At 40.8% G+C, this 16,230-nt stretch overlaps 2 protein-coding genes across 3 annotated transcripts in view; both read left to right on the forward strand.

Annotated features, from left to right (window-relative positions):
* The window catches only part of phldb3 (pleckstrin homology-like domain, family B, member 3), a 29,440-nt gene extending 21,818 nt beyond the window's left edge, over window positions 1–7,622 (forward strand). Inside the window, exons 11-17 of one of the 2 annotated variants that reach the window (XM_080500782.1) lie at window positions 411–498; window positions 998–1,163; window positions 3,577–3,658; window positions 4,041–4,199; window positions 5,299–5,509; window positions 5,909–5,994; window positions 6,838–7,622. In XM_080500782.1, coding sequence (XP_080356908.1) covers window positions 411–498; window positions 998–1,163; window positions 3,577–3,658; window positions 4,041–4,199; window positions 5,299–5,509; window positions 5,909–5,994; window positions 6,838–6,972 — 927 coding nt within the window. In that variant the 3' untranslated portion in view covers window positions 6,973–7,622. The remainder of the gene's footprint in view (window positions 1–410; window positions 499–997; window positions 1,164–3,576; window positions 3,659–4,040; window positions 4,200–5,298; window positions 5,510–5,908; window positions 5,995–6,837) is intronic. The other variant, XM_080500783.1, reaches the window with a different exon arrangement.
* A 2,171-nt stretch (window positions 7,623–9,793) lies between these two features.
* On the forward strand, window positions 9,794–14,788 carry LOC308133216 (B-cell receptor CD22-like; the record flags this gene model as incomplete). The annotated part of the gene is made up of 8 exons (XM_080500517.1): window positions 9,794–10,133; window positions 10,237–10,533; window positions 11,718–11,966; window positions 12,034–12,294; window positions 12,801–13,067; window positions 13,158–13,454; window positions 13,539–13,597; window positions 14,489–14,788. 8 exons carry the CDS (start codon window positions 9,794–9,796, stop codon window positions 14,786–14,788), a joined length of 2,070 nt encoding a protein of 689 aa, XP_080356643.1.
* Window positions 14,789–16,230: the final 1,442 nt, after the last annotated feature.

A 16,230-nucleotide genomic window follows, 5' to 3' on the forward strand; every position in this document is an offset into this window, starting at 1 on the left:
AAAGGTTCAACTAACATTTACATTCATGCTATTGAGTATATTCTTAATTACCAGCTGTATTATGAATGGAACTGTTAAAAGAAGCTTGGAAACATTAAGCACATATATTCCAGAATTAAGTGTTGTGATCTTTAGTGTGTGTGTGTGTGTGTGTGTGTTTGTGTGTTTGTGTGTTTGTGTGTGTGTGTGTGTGTGTGTGTGTGTGTGTGTGTGTGTGTGTGTGTGTGTGTGTGTGTGTGTGTGTGTGTGCATCAGACTGACAGATCAAAACCCAAAGAAATGCAGCTTGTTATCAGAAAACAAACAGACGTAGACATTTGAGAGGTTGAAAAGAGTCAAATGTTTGTTCTTAAACTTGAATTAAGTACACTGTTAAAGTACTTGGTGACACTGTTCCCTTTTATTTTTAGGAATCATGCAAAGAAACCACCAGTTTGCCTCGAAGACGGAGCTCAAACCGACACAACAGGCTAAGCGACAGGCCGCTCTCAGCACAGGGTGAGCTTCTATCAGCCTCCTTTTTCTGTCCATTGTGCTCTTAATTGTTTGATCTGAGAGGTTTGTGTTAAAGCGAACATGCTCTCCATGCTCTCCCGTCCTGGTTTTGACCGTTTGTTTGCTCAGCTCCCTGCCTTTCAGTTAAATGGAAGGTGTGTCAGTGGAGTTAGCTGCTTGCTGTTACTTTGGCAGAAAGCAAGATTTGCCTTCCCGACCGGATGAGCCAGAGAAGCGCCCGTAGTATTCATTTTTCACATACACACCTATCTGTCACTGAATATCACAGTAGCCTGATCTACCAGGTCATGTCAAGTCTTGTCAGATGTTTGTCCCACTTCTTTGTACTTTTCTGATTCTCTTCCCGAATGCCGAAACTGACGTTTCTTTACGTAATATGAGTTAACGCCTTGAATTCTCTCATGCCACATCTCATATATATACAGTACATATCTCACATGATGTCCTTGTCTGCCTCTGTCTTTTGTTTCTTTCCTCGCAGTGTTTGTGAGGGCGCTTCCTGACAGTCAGACCCCAGAGGGTTTCTCTTCCCCGCTCTCCCCCCATAGACTGAGCAACGGGCTCAGCAACGGCCACAGACAGACTGTCGGCAACGGTGGAGGTTTCCTTCCTCCGTGCAACAGCACCACAAGCTCCAGAGCTGCCAGGTCAGTCTCTTCACGGTTTGTTTACCCAGGCTTAAAGTTAGGGTGGCTTTTAGAGGTTCACTTACTGGTTTGTAATCAAATGTAAGGTGAGAGCGCATTTGTTTTGGAGTCCGAGACGGGAGCAATGTGGAGTGTGTGAAGAGTCTTATTTTTACCATACAAGAGAGAATTAAAACAACTAGAATCTCTTCAGCCACTTAAACGTCAACCACGACACTATCAAAGCAAAAGTCACACAGGTTATAACTTCAGTTGTCTTCTAGACGAGTCGTTCCCAAAGCGAGAGGTCTCATGCTTCCCCTGCTCTGAGGTTGAATTTAGATTTACATGTGTCCAAAAAAAAAAAGAAGCAATTAGATGAACTTCCTAGAAACTCCAGCAGACCGAAAAAAACGTGCAGCTTTAGTATGTTGGTCAAAGAGGATTGAAGAGCTGCTCCAATAAAAAAGGTTTGAAGCTACCGATCTGGACTATGTTGCTGTTCATCATTTTCATTCTTGCATTCGTCACTTTTACATGATCACCAATTAAATGTAGCTGAAATTTATATTCAAATTTTCTCCCGATCCATGTATATAGTTGAGATGTTCTCTGATGCTTTTTGTTTCAGACTCCACATTTTCTAAGGTTTGCATCTTGATGAAGTCCTATTTCATGACACATCTTCACCTGTCTTCTATAGGTCACATTTGTCAAAATATAAAACCACCTCACTTTTGGAGACGACTTTTGAGAAAATAACCCTGTTAAGTAGTTGGTGACCCTGTTTAGGACACATAATGTGATGTATTCATCTTTTGCTTAAACATGACGTGTCCAATGCATCAGTAGTGCTTTAAACTGAATCCTGTGTCAATAAGAAACCAGGAAGCAGATCATTTAGGTTTTATTGATGGTATGATGCATTGTCATCAAACGGTCTGATTTGATCTTAATTGAATAACCTAGAAATATGATTGCTTCAAAAGTTCCTCTTTGCCATAGTGCAAAAAACACAAGTACACTCTGAAAGTGTAAATCTTTGATTCACGTTTTCCAAAATGTATTGTAAATGTAAATAATTTAGTTTTCCTTTCTTAGGAAACTAAAGTGTAACGTAAAATACCTGTCACTGTATATCTGTGCAGATGAATGTGGCTCAAATTGTTTTTGATTTTCTTCAACCTGTCAGCTCACTATCTCACACTCCTGGTGGTTTTTTTGGGGGGGGGTTTATGCGAAGACAATCTAACGATTTGTAGTAGCTGTCTTTCACTACAGCTGTCTTTCACTCTCCTGTAGGCTATGAGTATTAGTGCTATTTGCTGTTCAGTTTAGATTCTCAGGGTTAACTTGTGACTTTTACTTTTACTGAAACTATTCTACAACCAGTTGAGAAAACATTTAATTTTAATTAGCTTATTTGTATTTAGTTTTATTGGAAAGATATATGGTTAGGATTAGAGGGTTAGGGTAAAGTTGTGGAGAATGTCAAATGGGATCACTATTAATTTAAGAGGCTGTTTAACTTTAGATTAAACTTCATAGTTTGGACCAGCTGTCCTTATTAAAGATGAAATTTGTATACTAGTAGCTTTCATTTGTGAAGCAAATCAAAGTTGAGGGCAATGTGGCACGCGATATGATGGAGTTGTCCTGTTTCCAGTATTTCTGGTGGTTCTCATAACTCTCCACTGGATGCAGTCATTTTTTTTTAAGATCCGGGGACCCGAGGCCTGAATTGTCCTCAGTCAGACAGTAAACAAGCCTGCTGCTTAAACCGCTCCATTAAAACCACTTTCTCTGTGAGTAAAAACAAAAATGAGCACACCCAGAATCTGTGGGCCAACAGTTTGAGTCATAGTTCTATGCTATTTCTTTCCAAAAGGGATTCAGTAACTGGTTAGTAACTGTTCTGGTAAAAATGCATCAATTTGTTTAACTCGGTTTATTTACTCTCTTCATCTGAGTCAGAGCTACAGAGCTGATCTCAGCTGATGATGGCGAAAAGGGCTAAAGCCTTCACTCTGGAAAGATAATGCAGTTTATTGTCTTATTAGGTATGAATAATGTTATACATTTACTGTGAAGCAATGTGAGACAAGGTTGTTCGTAGTCTTAAAAATAGATTGTGGGGCATTTAAATTTGAATGTGATTTGTGTGTATTGTCACATGCAGTTTCATATGAACCCATAATGTACAGTGTGTGTGTGTGTGTGTGTGTGTGGCCTCAAGCTGACTTCTGAGGTTTCATTCTACTTTCTTTCACTTGTGAAACAGTTTTTCTCAACTGGACCCGCCTGATTAATGACTGATTGTGTGATTCCCTCTGTGAATCACACAATCACTTCTACAAATGAATTGCCCTTTGGGACCAATAAAGTTTTCTGAATCTGAATCTGAATCTGAACTCCGTTTCTCTCCCTCTCTTAGCCCGTGCCTTTTAGATCTCGTAGAGATCGAGAGGAAACTGAGGGAAGCCAAGGCGGAGAGAGAGAGGCTGCTCAGAGAGAGGGTGAGTCACCTGCCGTGGGAAACACTCGCCGACGCTTCTAATCATCAACGACACACCGCGTTAGACACGGCTGTCTAGTCGCTGACACCCACTGGACTCGCACATGATGGTCCCGGAAAACAGCCGGCAGATGTATGGGCTTCTGTCCTGCATGTCTTCAACTCGCACTTATGCCAGGATGGAAACATGTGCGGCCATGTCCAAAGAAAAGCACAAAGAAATTGTACTTCTGTGTCCTGATTTCAACTTCGAATGTTTTTACCAAATAATGTGTTTCAAATACTTCCACCCATTTGAGAAGTGTATGAATTATGCCTGTTACCCTGAAAATGGTTATCACATTGATTAGTAATAACTTTCTTCAATACGTGTGTTTACTTAGGAGGAGCGACGGCTGCTGCTGTTGGAAGACAAAAGACAAAAGGAACAAAACTCTCTAAGAACAGAGCCAGAAGAATCAGAGACACCTCGAAGGCCAGAACCAGAACCGGAACCAACCAAAGAGGAGCCAAAGGCCGTTTATTCACCAAATTCCTCAGAAGTATGAATGAAATGCAGACTTGGAGTCGGTGTTAAGACCCTGAGAGCATGTTTCTCTTAGAAAGGACGACTATGAGACACTATCAAAACTGTTGTGGCTCATCTGTTCAGCCCAGGCATTCTTCTTGAGAAATCCTGGTGCTGACATTACCCACAATGCAATGCGGCTGTGGTCAGTGCTGAGTTAGCGGTTAGCCTTGAGGCACTGGTTTGTGATGTGTAAAACCCATAATGTTTTATTGTAAAATTCAAAACTTCAGAAAGTCGGAGTTTACAATTTAACTTTTCATAAAAAAAACAAAAAACAAAACATCCTTAACCCAGGTCGTGCAAAGTATTTTCAATAAGGGTTCCATATAGAAAACAACACGAAGAACACAGCCAGTCTTGATGGATTGGGCTACCATTACTGGAAATTATCTCACAAATTTACTCTTGTTCAGCTCTTTAGTTTTGGCCATTTGGTCACCAGCGGCAACAGTATTCTTTGATCAGCCTCATTTACTGAGAATCTGATACTAAGTCATGAGGGCTTGTTCTAAACACAGCATTCAGTATAAAGATGATTTGAAACTGATTAGTCAGGAAGTTCGTAGTGAAATAGCCCTTCATTTTGCTTGTTAGCCTCAAAGAACCTTTTGTATAGAGAAAAAGGTAGATGAGCATGAAGTCTTCTTCAACCTCTGCCAAAATACAATACATTCAACACAAGTGCAAGTTTCATGTGGGACTTTATCCATTATAGGTTTAGAACCTGTTACAGGTCAATTAAAAACAATGCAATGGCTGTCTGTGTGCATGATCAAACTGAACATCATCTCAAATTAATAATCAATGATTTAAGAAATGATTTATCAAAACACATGAAAAAAATAAACAAATGTTTGTTGATATTATGAGAAGAGTCAAGCAGAAGTTTTGTAGATCGTCCAAATTCTGCACAAGCACCAGCAATCTTTGTGTATATGCTCTGTTTCATGGTCAAAAAATAAGTGTGGCTATTTTGGAAAGCCAGAAATGCTAACAGCATTTCCACTGTCTCCATGGAAAATGAGGCGGCTCGTTGGAAGCTCGTTCAAAACCCCCATCTGTCTTTCCAGCAGTGCAGCCTGCCCCTCTTCCTCTCCACGAACTTTGACCTGCGAGCCCATGTGGAGTCTCTGGGTCACGGCGTGGTCGCCTGCACTGACCTGCGGCTCACGCCTCGCCGCTGCGCCGGCTTCCTGACCAAACGAGGGGGGAGGGTGAAGACCTGGAAGAAGAGGTGGTTTCTGTTCGACATGGACCACAAACGACTCGCCTACTATACAGGTTAGACTGGCTGGAGGATTGAGTGTGTGTGTGTGTGTGTGTGTGTGTGTGTGTGTGTGTGTGTGTGTGTGTGTGTGTGTGTGTGTGTGTGTGTGTGTGTGTGTGTGTGTGTGTGTGTGTGTGTGTGTGTGTGTGTGTGTGTGTGTGTGTGTGTGTGTGTGTGTGTGTGTGTGTGTGTGTGTGTGTGTGTGTGTGTCTCGACAAAAATAAAAGGCTTCTGTGTGGCGGGCTGGACTTGCTGCATGAATATTGCTTTCAAGTTTCCATCATCTGCCAGTTCTCTACCGCTTTCATTATAGAAAATGGAGAGTTAAAATAAGAAGACATTTTAGTTTAACAATGGAGCAGTTTGTTTAATTAACAGCAAGTATTCCCCTCCATTTCTCTCTCCTGCTGCAGACTGTGATGAGAGGAAGTTAAAGGGAGTCATCTACTTTCAGGCCATTGAAGAAGTTTATTACGACCACCTCCGCACAGCTGCCTCTGTAAGTGCAGACGTTTACTCTCTGATACTCTTAATCAAGGTTTGTGTACTTGAGAAATCTTTCGACTTTACTCCACAGATTGATTTGCTGCCTCTATTCAATAATTATATAACATTTGTGACATTTGTCATGTATTTTATGGATGAAAATTGATTTCCATTAAGCTTGATTCCCCATGAAGTAGAAAATGAATCATCATGAGTGATTGTTGAAGCTCTGAAAACAGAAATGTGTGAACTTGTAAGCTACAAACTGCAGTATCTGTCTCGAGATTACAGCTGTCAGTACGTGTCGGCGTCACACTGATGGTGACATAGTAATTGACACACACACTGTAGCAAACCTTTTTATCTTTTTTCCTGTAGATAAAATGTGTTCCCATTTGAAAGCCTGATTATTTTTCATGTAAATACTCTGGAATGCGTGAGGAACATACATTTGTCGGATGTGCAGCAGAGCTCATGAAAAAATTTCAGAATCTCTGCCAGTGTTTTGTATATTTGAAGATTTTATTCATGATTCACAGCTGAAGCGGAAAAAAAAAACCCCACACTAAACGAGATAACTTTCTGAAAACACAACAGCCTTCTTAAAGTCAATATAACAATATATTGTGTTATTTGTAAACCAGTACCAGCTAAATTCATGTATTTTCCTGACTGTTAACACTCTTGAGTTGGAAGAGAGAGAAATGTGGAGGTTACCCAATATGGCCGCTTGCACATTAAGAAAAGAGATTCTGATGAACTGATGAAATCCATTATCATCTTGGAGAAATCCTTTACTGTTTTCAACAAGCTGCTTCTTCAAATCTTAAAACGTGACCTTGCCTTTGCTCCTCAGTCTCCGCGGCCCAGTCTGACGTTCTGCGTGAAGACGTACGACCGTCTCTTCTTCCTGGTGGCCACAAATCCAGTGTCCATGCGGATATGGATGGATGTCATCGTCACGGCGACAGATGAGCACAGCCGTTATTGACCTCTGACTGTGAGACAACTGAAGCTGCCTTACACTCACTCTCAGCTGTCTGAAGACACCTGTGGCTCATTGTGACCTGGACTCGTAGATAAAAGGAGGCGGAGTCGCCATGTTCGGTGACGCCGGATATGTTTGAACATAGCGGATGGGGGTTGTTGCCCTCCGGGTGATGGCCGTTAAGGTTCCACCATGAGCAAACCATCTGCAGCTTCACTCAGCAGCCTGCACACTGGATGTCTGTTACTATGAGGTTTACACTCTCTGAGTCGGACCGCCCCCTGCTGGTCACCGGACAGAATCACAAAGCTGAAGTTCACTACCTATGACCAAACACTATGACCGCTGGCGTGCGCAACAGCACAATGTTGCACAATCTACCACACAAACCCAGTCATGAATCATGAAGTTCATGTGGACTGTCAGTGAAACGATGAGGTTTAACACTGTGGCTACAATTTTTATTACTAGATTGCTTCATATTTTCATGCGTTTCCATGAACATGGTGTCATCTTATGTCAGTGTTTTCACCTCAGGCAGATTGTACATACAGTTTTAAAGGTTATTTATTATTTTAAGATTTATATGGGGTTTGATATTGGAAATACATGAGAAAGTACACTTGTGAATGCACTATTAAATGTTTACTCATGAAAAATCTTTTAAGTTGTCTTTTATTACTCTGTTTATATGTTTTTTTGGAAAAAGGCTCATCACAGTAAATATGAATTTTAAAAAACATGTTTGAGAATCACACAACGTTAAAATGATGCAACCATTTTTGATTGCTGGGAGGAGCAAGTTTGAGAATTGGCGATTAAAATTAAGTAATACACAGCCCTAAAGGGCCTGGGCTCATTGACCCACAGAATTTGTGACAATTTAATCTCATTCCATTACATAGTCTCTCTAAGACTCATCATGTTTCTCTAATGCTTGCATTTTATATTAATTGTCTTGAAATTAACTCACAAACACAGAAGTCAACGGCATCTGGCTTTAAGCTTCCAAAATAAAGTCTGCATATTATATGATCCTCCAATGAGTCGTGGAACTGAAACATACCATCACACGTTTAATAAATGCAAGTCACTTGAGGGAATCTGAGCTATAAATAGTTTTTTTATGCAGGTTACAAGTTATATTGCACATTATTAAAATTTAAACATTCATTAAAAAATGTTCTGTGCTTGTAAATTATCTGTGTGATTTAGCCTGTGAATCGAGCAAGGCACAGAGTGTATGAAACCCCTGTTGTCGTGCCGAAAGCCCCTCCCTCCCAGACACCTCGTACAACGGCTGAGTGTGACATCCACACACACTAGCAGACACACAGACTTTCTACCACCGACCCTTCAATGCTGGTAAAACCTTTATTTCTAATTATTAATTGATTTTGAAACATGTTAGATGGATGAATTTGGCTTGGCTCAGGAAGTTTGTGTTTAACTTCCAAACAAGTTCCATATTTTCCAGAAGAGAAAGAATCTGTATGTTGAAGGAGTTTCTATTTCTATAATATTTAAAATGACCTCTGTTGGACCATCTTATGGACATTTCACTTTAAATCACGTTTTTAAATCAAACTTGTTTATTCGGTTATGATATTCTACGATGCATGTGATTATTCATTATTATTTTACATATTTATCTATTAATGTTAATAAAAGATCCACTTCTGTGCTTTAATGTTTCTGATCAATTTTTGCACTTCTATATTGCTTAAATGTGCAAAAAAAAAAAAAACAGTTGAAAATTGTTGTTGTCTTTAGCCTTGCTGTAAAGATTTAAGCAAAAGGAGAAAAAAATTTGAAGTTGAAATGTTTTGTTCTCTTTGTGCAGTATTTCTCTTTGCAGACACTGACCTGACTGAAAAGCATGACAGGCCTTATGAAGCTTTTCTTCCTGTGCTGCCTTCTCCAAGGTGAGTTACTCTGATATGTTTCAGATGCATCGTCAGCGTTGATGATTATTGCAAAAATTACCTTTAAATTTCCCAATGGCATTTGTTGGGCTATTTGTTTTCATGTCAATAACATCTTAATTCAATGCATCAAAATGAAGTACATGAACCTATGCACTCCCACAGACACAACACATGACACAGGTAAATCAATAATAATCACAATAATAATAATAAACCCGAGGTGCCTCCAGTAGAGAATACTTATTAGTATCTATGTGTTATTAGTTTTTGGATTATAAAAAAAAGTCTAATTATTCATGCTTTCTCACTCCTTTGATATTGACATACAGGGTCCTAAGTTTGGTTTTTTGAAGTTAATTTACTTTCTTATCTGAAGCAGAATGATAAGTCTTTATTCCACAAGTGTGTTTGAGGTGAATTATTTTTCCCATGTTAAGTCTATCAGCTTCCAAAGTTAAATCAACATTTTCCATTTAGAAATGTATAAATATATTTACAAACAAAGCCTGTTTTGCTTAAAGTGGGAATTTTTCTTTTCTTTTTCTGAGTTCTTGTATAACTGTAGTTTAAGGCAGAGGCCATGAGCTAGTTTTGGTCACCACACACTGTGCCGTGTGTGGTGACCATTAAACAAAAATTTCAAATGAGGTTGAATAATTAAATAAGAGTATCATCATCGTTAAGTCAGATGTGCGTTAGTTAAGAAGTCTGAAATGAAGGAACCTTGTTAGCTGCTGCATTTCCACCCTCACTGCTGCCATCTTACTAAAATAGAACAATCCTTCATGATTTATTTTATTACATACTGTGTCAATTGCTTGTCAAGCCTTTGGCTGCAGTATGGACTCCAGTGTGGTTTCCCCTCAGGCGTGTCATGCCAGCAGTGGCGAGTGGTCATGCCACAGACGGTCGAAGGCCTCGGTGGCTCCTGCGTGGTCATCCCCTGCAGCTTTAGCATCCCCTCGGAGTGGGACGAACACCTGGACGACTCATGTAAAGCCATCTGGAAAAGGGGAAGCTGGAGCCGCACGCAGGTGTTCGATTCCAGCCTCGCCGGAGCAAGCGCCAACTTGAACATCCTGCAGGGAAACCTGAGCGGAATTCTGCGTGAGAAGGACTGCACCACCGTCTTCAACAGCCTGCCGTCCAACCACTATGATAACTACTACTTCAGACTGCAGTGTGACAACTCGCTCAAGTTCAACTTCCAAACCAGTGTCCTGATCACCACTCAGAGTTTGTTCCACTGCTGTTCTTCGAACAAAACCCAAATTCAAATGGCAAAAAAAAAAAAAGGATTTCACTCACTCATGCTCTTCTTTCCGGTTTGACTCCTCAGACCCGCTTCCTAAACCGACTGTGACTCCGTCCAAGTTGGAGGTGGAAGAAGGAACGCAGGTGACGGTGACCTGCTCGGCCGTGACTCCCTGTCCTGTTCTCCCCCCGGTTCTCACCTGGAACCCGAGTGTGGGAGCCACTGAGGAGACTCTTGAAGCGAAGACCGTGAGCTCTGTGATGAACTTCACCACCTCGTACCTCCACAATGGACAGAGGCTCTCCTGTAGGGCTCTGTACAACCGGCAGGCTGGGAACGGCGACCTCGTGTATGAAAAGAGTCTGACCCTGCAGGTCTTCTGTGAGGATCTTTATGTCACTTCTCTGGCTTTTTGTTGTTTCGGTTTAGCAGAAATATCTAAACATCTAATCACACAATCAGATGTTTTGGTTGACGTTTGAGTCTGTGCGTAGCTTACATGAGTACTCCGGCTTCTTCCTGCTGTTCAAATACATTTGTTTTGGTTTTGAATTGGCTTTAGTTATGAATGTGAGAGTGTGTGGTTGTCTGGCTCTGTGTTTGCTCTGTGGAGGATTAGTTCAAGTTGCCTTCAACAACAGCCAGCAGGGATTTCCTCGAGTCACTGATTATAAACCATATAGCAGGTGGATCGATTAATGAATGAAATCATGTGTGACAAAAAACACATTTGCCATTGATTATCCTCTGATTATGAACAACAAAACGCTATGAACTACAGATGGGGAAAGCAACCCTTTAAAGACACTTACAGCTTTTTTGTGTTTCTTTAACATTGAATTCAAAAGTTAAAAGCAATTTAAGTTTAAATCAGCTGTTTTGCAGTACACTGGTACCATGTGGTGATCAGGATGGTGAAAGATTTTTGTTTCATTTTTATTAACCATCCAGGGACATTTTTCCAGCCTTATTTGTAATCTAAACTGTGAAACACAATGTCATTTTTACACTTTCCAATGTATTATCACCATTCAACTCTATGAAGTAACACGATAAAATTTCATAACTGAAGTGATCTTTTGCAAAACCTCAGTGTTGAAATTCTCCCTTTCTCGATATTTCTTCAAAGGGTCAAATCAATGCTGATCCATGTTATATATTTTATCCCAGCCATTCTCAATGATGTACCAACATGTAAATATGCAATTAATTGAAAATGTTTGTCTCCTAGTGCATTATGAATGAAATGGTAATAATTTTACCCTGTCGGAACGCAGGTGTTGGTAACGCTTGGACTTGTTCTGCTGAGAGTTTAATATGAACGTGATCAGTGACCTTTTTCAGTTTTGTGTGAACTTTGCATGCACAGATTCTTTCTTGGCTTCTTCTCTGCAAGTGAGGTTAATGGCCATTATTGGCCAACGTGTGTTAGATCAAGAAGCAAAATATTGAAGGTGTATGTTGCCTTTTATCTGATTTCTCCTGGAATGAGCTCCAACTTCATGCTTCTATGGTTCACATAAAACTGGTACTGAACATGATTTGATGAAAGATTTCTCTTCCAGATCCTCCAAATAACACGTCGGTCAGTCACTCTGGGCCTGTTCAAGAGGGCAGCTTGGTAACTCTGACCTGCAACACTGATGCAAACCCGGCTGTGGACAGCTACAGCTGGTACAACCTGGCTGGAGAGCAGGTTGGAAGTCAGAGGAAGCTTTCAGCCACTGTTTCAGAAGTGGACAGCCAGTTTTACTGCACGGCCAGCAACAAATATGGAGCCCAGAACTCCTCCATCACTCAGATAGACATACAGTGTAAGTAAGAGGAAGCTTTGAGCACTGGTCACTAACACAGACTGAGTTGTGTTATTTTCTTTTCTAGTCCCTCCAAAGGAAACGGCAGTAGTTGTGGACCCCGACGGTCCGATCGTGGAGGGGAGTTCAGTTTCTTTGCTCTGCAGGAGCCGATCCAACCCGCCGGTCACCAACTACACCTGGTACAGAGCTGATGAGGAGGTCAATGAGCCTGGATCTGTCCTGGTTATATACAATCTTGACCCCAGCCACAGTGGAGACTACCACTGTGCAGCCAAAAATGAGCTGGGAGAGGAAACGTCAGCGTCGGTCCATCTGGACGTCCAGTGTAAGTTCATTCAACGACACAGAAGACGTTGAGTCACACTGAAAACAAACAGCAGAACTGTACATTTCCAAGCGGCTCATGTTCTGAATCTGGTTCTACTGTATATTCAGCTCTGCTTACCCAAACATGAGCGAGGGCCAAGATTTGCTCACAGTGTCTGGATGGCAGACAGTCAAGTATTGTCATGTTGCGTGACTTCAATTTAAAAAAACCTTTCTGTGTCAGTCCGTCATGACTGAGCCTCGCTGTGCCTCCATGTGTGTCAGTTCATGTAGGGATGTTTTGTGTGGCTTCAGTTCGCAATAAAATATAAAATCCAAACCTAAAAGATAAAGATGCGACAGCAGGTTATTGAAAAGACAAGAAATCCACTGTGAGTTTTCATCTGAAGTCAGTTGCAGTTTATTCCTTGTTTCTTTATTTGATGATCTTCTCTAGCCTCTGACTTTTCAAGGCTGAATCTGTGAGCAATGGAATTTGGATAACAGTTCATTTATTTCTTCCAGATCCCCCGAAAAACACCACCGTGTCTGCAGCCCCCTCTGGCCCGGTGGTGGACGGCACCTCTGTGACTCTGACCTGCTCAAACATGGCCAGTCCAGCAGCAGGTAATTTCACCTGGTTCAGGGTGGCTGGCCACGAAAAGGAGGTGGTGGGCTCTGAGCGAGACTTCACCTTCAACGTGAGCAAACTCTCAGAGGATCAGTTTTACTGTGAAGCCTTGAACGTCCATGGAGCCGCTGACTCGCACGCCGTCAGTGTTGATGTTATATGTAAGTTTCTCAATATTTATGGCATTTTCCTCCCCCCCCCAAAAAAGTATGAATGAGCATATTCAAATAATCGTTTTCCTTCTGTGTCAGTTGCTCCAGAGATCCTGCCTTCCTCCCGTTGTGTCAGAATTCTATCCCAGACCCGTTGCTCCTGTGACAGCCAGGCAAACCCACCTCCCTCTTTTGTGTGGGAACTGGCTGGAGAAGCTGTCAATCACTCTGTTGACATCCCAATCAGACAGGTTTCTCTGGGCAGTGTGGCCCTGAGGAGTCTGATCACCCTGTACCGTGTGGGTGAAGACGTGCCCTCCCTCATCTGCCTCAGCTCCAATTCACTGGGCTCCGGCAGTCTTGCTTTCAACGTGTCGGCCAGTGAAACTCAGCTAGGTGGAAAAACACACAATGCATTATGATGCTTTTCTATTTGTTTCTTCCATTTCGAGGCTGATGTGTTCCGTTTGAACCTTCCAGGCATCCATACCTTTTCCCTGCTGGTCGGCTCTGCAGTGGGAGCAGTGGGGATGCTGGTGGTGTGCATCCCAATGCTTATTTGCTTTTGCAGGTTAGAATCACAAAAATAGCCATCTCTGATGCTTCTTCCTCAACAAACTCTTATATAACCCATATTCATAAAAGGGGCAGTGTAAATTAGAATGATCATCCTCACGTATTGTAAATAGGCACTACAAAAATAACATCATAACAATGACAGCAGGGAGAAACTGAAGTTCAAAACAATAACTGTAAATGTTACAAGACCAGAGACGATGCCAGGGAACTGGAACCTAAACGTGTCTTCATATAATTTAACAAAGTGCATTCATTCATTCTCACATTTGGATGTTCAAGCTTCAGATTTACACAAATATGTGGCCACAAGTTGACATAAAAATGCAATGTGATCTGTGTTTTTATAGCATATTTCTAGCAATATATATATATATATATATATATATATATATATATATATATATATATATATATATATATATATATATATATATATATACGTTTTTTGTTTGTTTCAGAAAAAGAGAGGCAGTTTTTCACCTGACAAAGGACTGGCAGACACTTCAGGAGTATTGGCTGCCAACAAGGTAAATGGGAGTCTATATACTGTATGTGCTCTTGGATACAAATGCAGAAATACAATCGCTTGTACACTGTTTTGCACCAATAATAAAATCCCCAAATGTGACTGTTTAGATGTTCATTTGTCCTGTGTAGAAATACTGGATGAATGTAAAAATACTTTGGTAAAAGTACCAATTCTCAAAAAATGTTGTAAAACTGTTCTGAAATGTACTCATGAATTAAAAATATTAGCAAATCTTTTTATTTCACTGACACACTGACTTATTTTGAAAGGATCTTCAAGTGATCCTGATTGTACCAGCTTTTTTTTCCCGGTTTCCGTGCAGATCGACTCTTCATTGGTTTATACTAATGAAGCCGTTGTGGTGGAGAATGGAGGATTTAAGGATGAAGCTCTCCACCATGCCAACGGAGACTTCGTCACGGTGCAGGAGAGCTCAGTGAGTAATCCTGAGGAGGGTGAGATCAACGGCCTCGCCCCCGTGACACCCGACATCCTGAATGGTAACACCATTGTGCACCAAGAGGAAACTGTGGAAGACTCTCATGAGGGACCAGAAAAAGATACTAATGGTTTGGCAGAGCAGGTCAGTGAAATTGTGACAGCTGAGGTTGAGGTCAATTAATATTTGGAGCAATGGGTTTTGTAGTCTTGCAGCTATGAGCAATTAGCAGAGGCCCAGCTGTGAATTATGGCCAGTAAAATGTTTTTTATGTGCTGTCGACGCATAGATTTATGTTTTAGGTAACAGCTTATTCAAGAGGAAGATACTCCACATGTGTGCTTTATGTTTTTGACTTGTATCTTTAGATTTTGTGTGTTAACACTTGAAAAATATCCCCCCCCCCCCCCCCCCCCCCCCAAAGAAAACAGCAGTGAAGCAAAGATATGTGAATCAAAAACGACTTTATGATTCACATATCAGAATTATAAAGGCTATTTTTTTTGTTTACATTTTATGTTGTTCAGTTTGAATCATGTTTTTAATTCAACTGCTTATGTTAACTTACATTTTCACCTTATTTGAACCATTTGTGCAGAATTGAATAAGCAAATACACTGTGAGAATGTTCAACACTTTTTATTGCTGACTTTGTGTTTTTTTTCAAACATAAATAAGTTTGAGCTTATTAGGAAAAAAATAATAGCAATTCTTGCAATTAGCACAACTGTGTTGATGGTCGAAGGAGAGTAGCTGTGAAATTGGTTATAAAATGGAATAATATATAAAGAGTGCAATCGAAAAGTTCAGAGTGTGCATGCATAAAAGACAGAACATGTGCAATCAGTGCAGAAAAAAAAGCAGAGTTGCACGTGCTTATGATGACAAAATGTTGTGTAACACAGCCCCTTGTGTTGACTGTGTGATGTAATGTTTCTTACTGTCCGCTCCCGCCGCACACATGACCATGTCATGCACCATTTGTGTAAGACAGGGACAGTCTTAGAACTTTTTCATTGCACCTCGCACACAGAGGAGCACATTATTTCAACATGGGGAAGCTCGGCAGAGGCGTTGCAGCTTTACAGTTTTACAGACGTGCACTTGGTTTGTGCAGCGTCTCTGTTTTATGTTTCAATTCCTGTGAGTTAGCAAGAAAAAGCACTTCATAAACCATTCTTTATCTGTCTTTGTCATGCTTTAAGCAGAATGCTTAGAAATAATTAAAAAATTGAAATATAGTACAACAGCAGTGATAATACAAATATTTACTAAAATCATTCATTATGAGCATGTTTCATAGGTTAGAAGAAGCTGGTATTTTGTTGGAGGGTATAAAAATCTTGACTCAGATGTTGAGCTCAGAGTACTGAATGTCCTCAGAGGTGCTGGAGTCTCTCTTTGCTCTCTGTTGCCCGGCCTTTGGCTTGAAAGTCACCTTCGAGTACATGACCTCCACTTCATCTTCATCTTCACTGGTGTCCGTGTTGTAGTCAGATGGATGTGAAGCTTTGCCTGCACATGTTGTGTTCTCATAGTCCTCCACCTTTTCATGTTGTTTCTAAAGAAAAGAGTGTGACGGGTTTAGTCATTTTTAAGAAATGTTGGATCTGATGCGCTAAACA

Source organism: Blennius ocellaris, assembly GCF_963422515.1.
Source record: "Blennius ocellaris genome assembly, chromosome: 8".
In the NCBI taxonomy this organism is placed as follows: Eukaryota; Metazoa; Chordata; class Actinopteri; order Blenniiformes; family Blenniidae; genus Blennius; species Blennius ocellaris.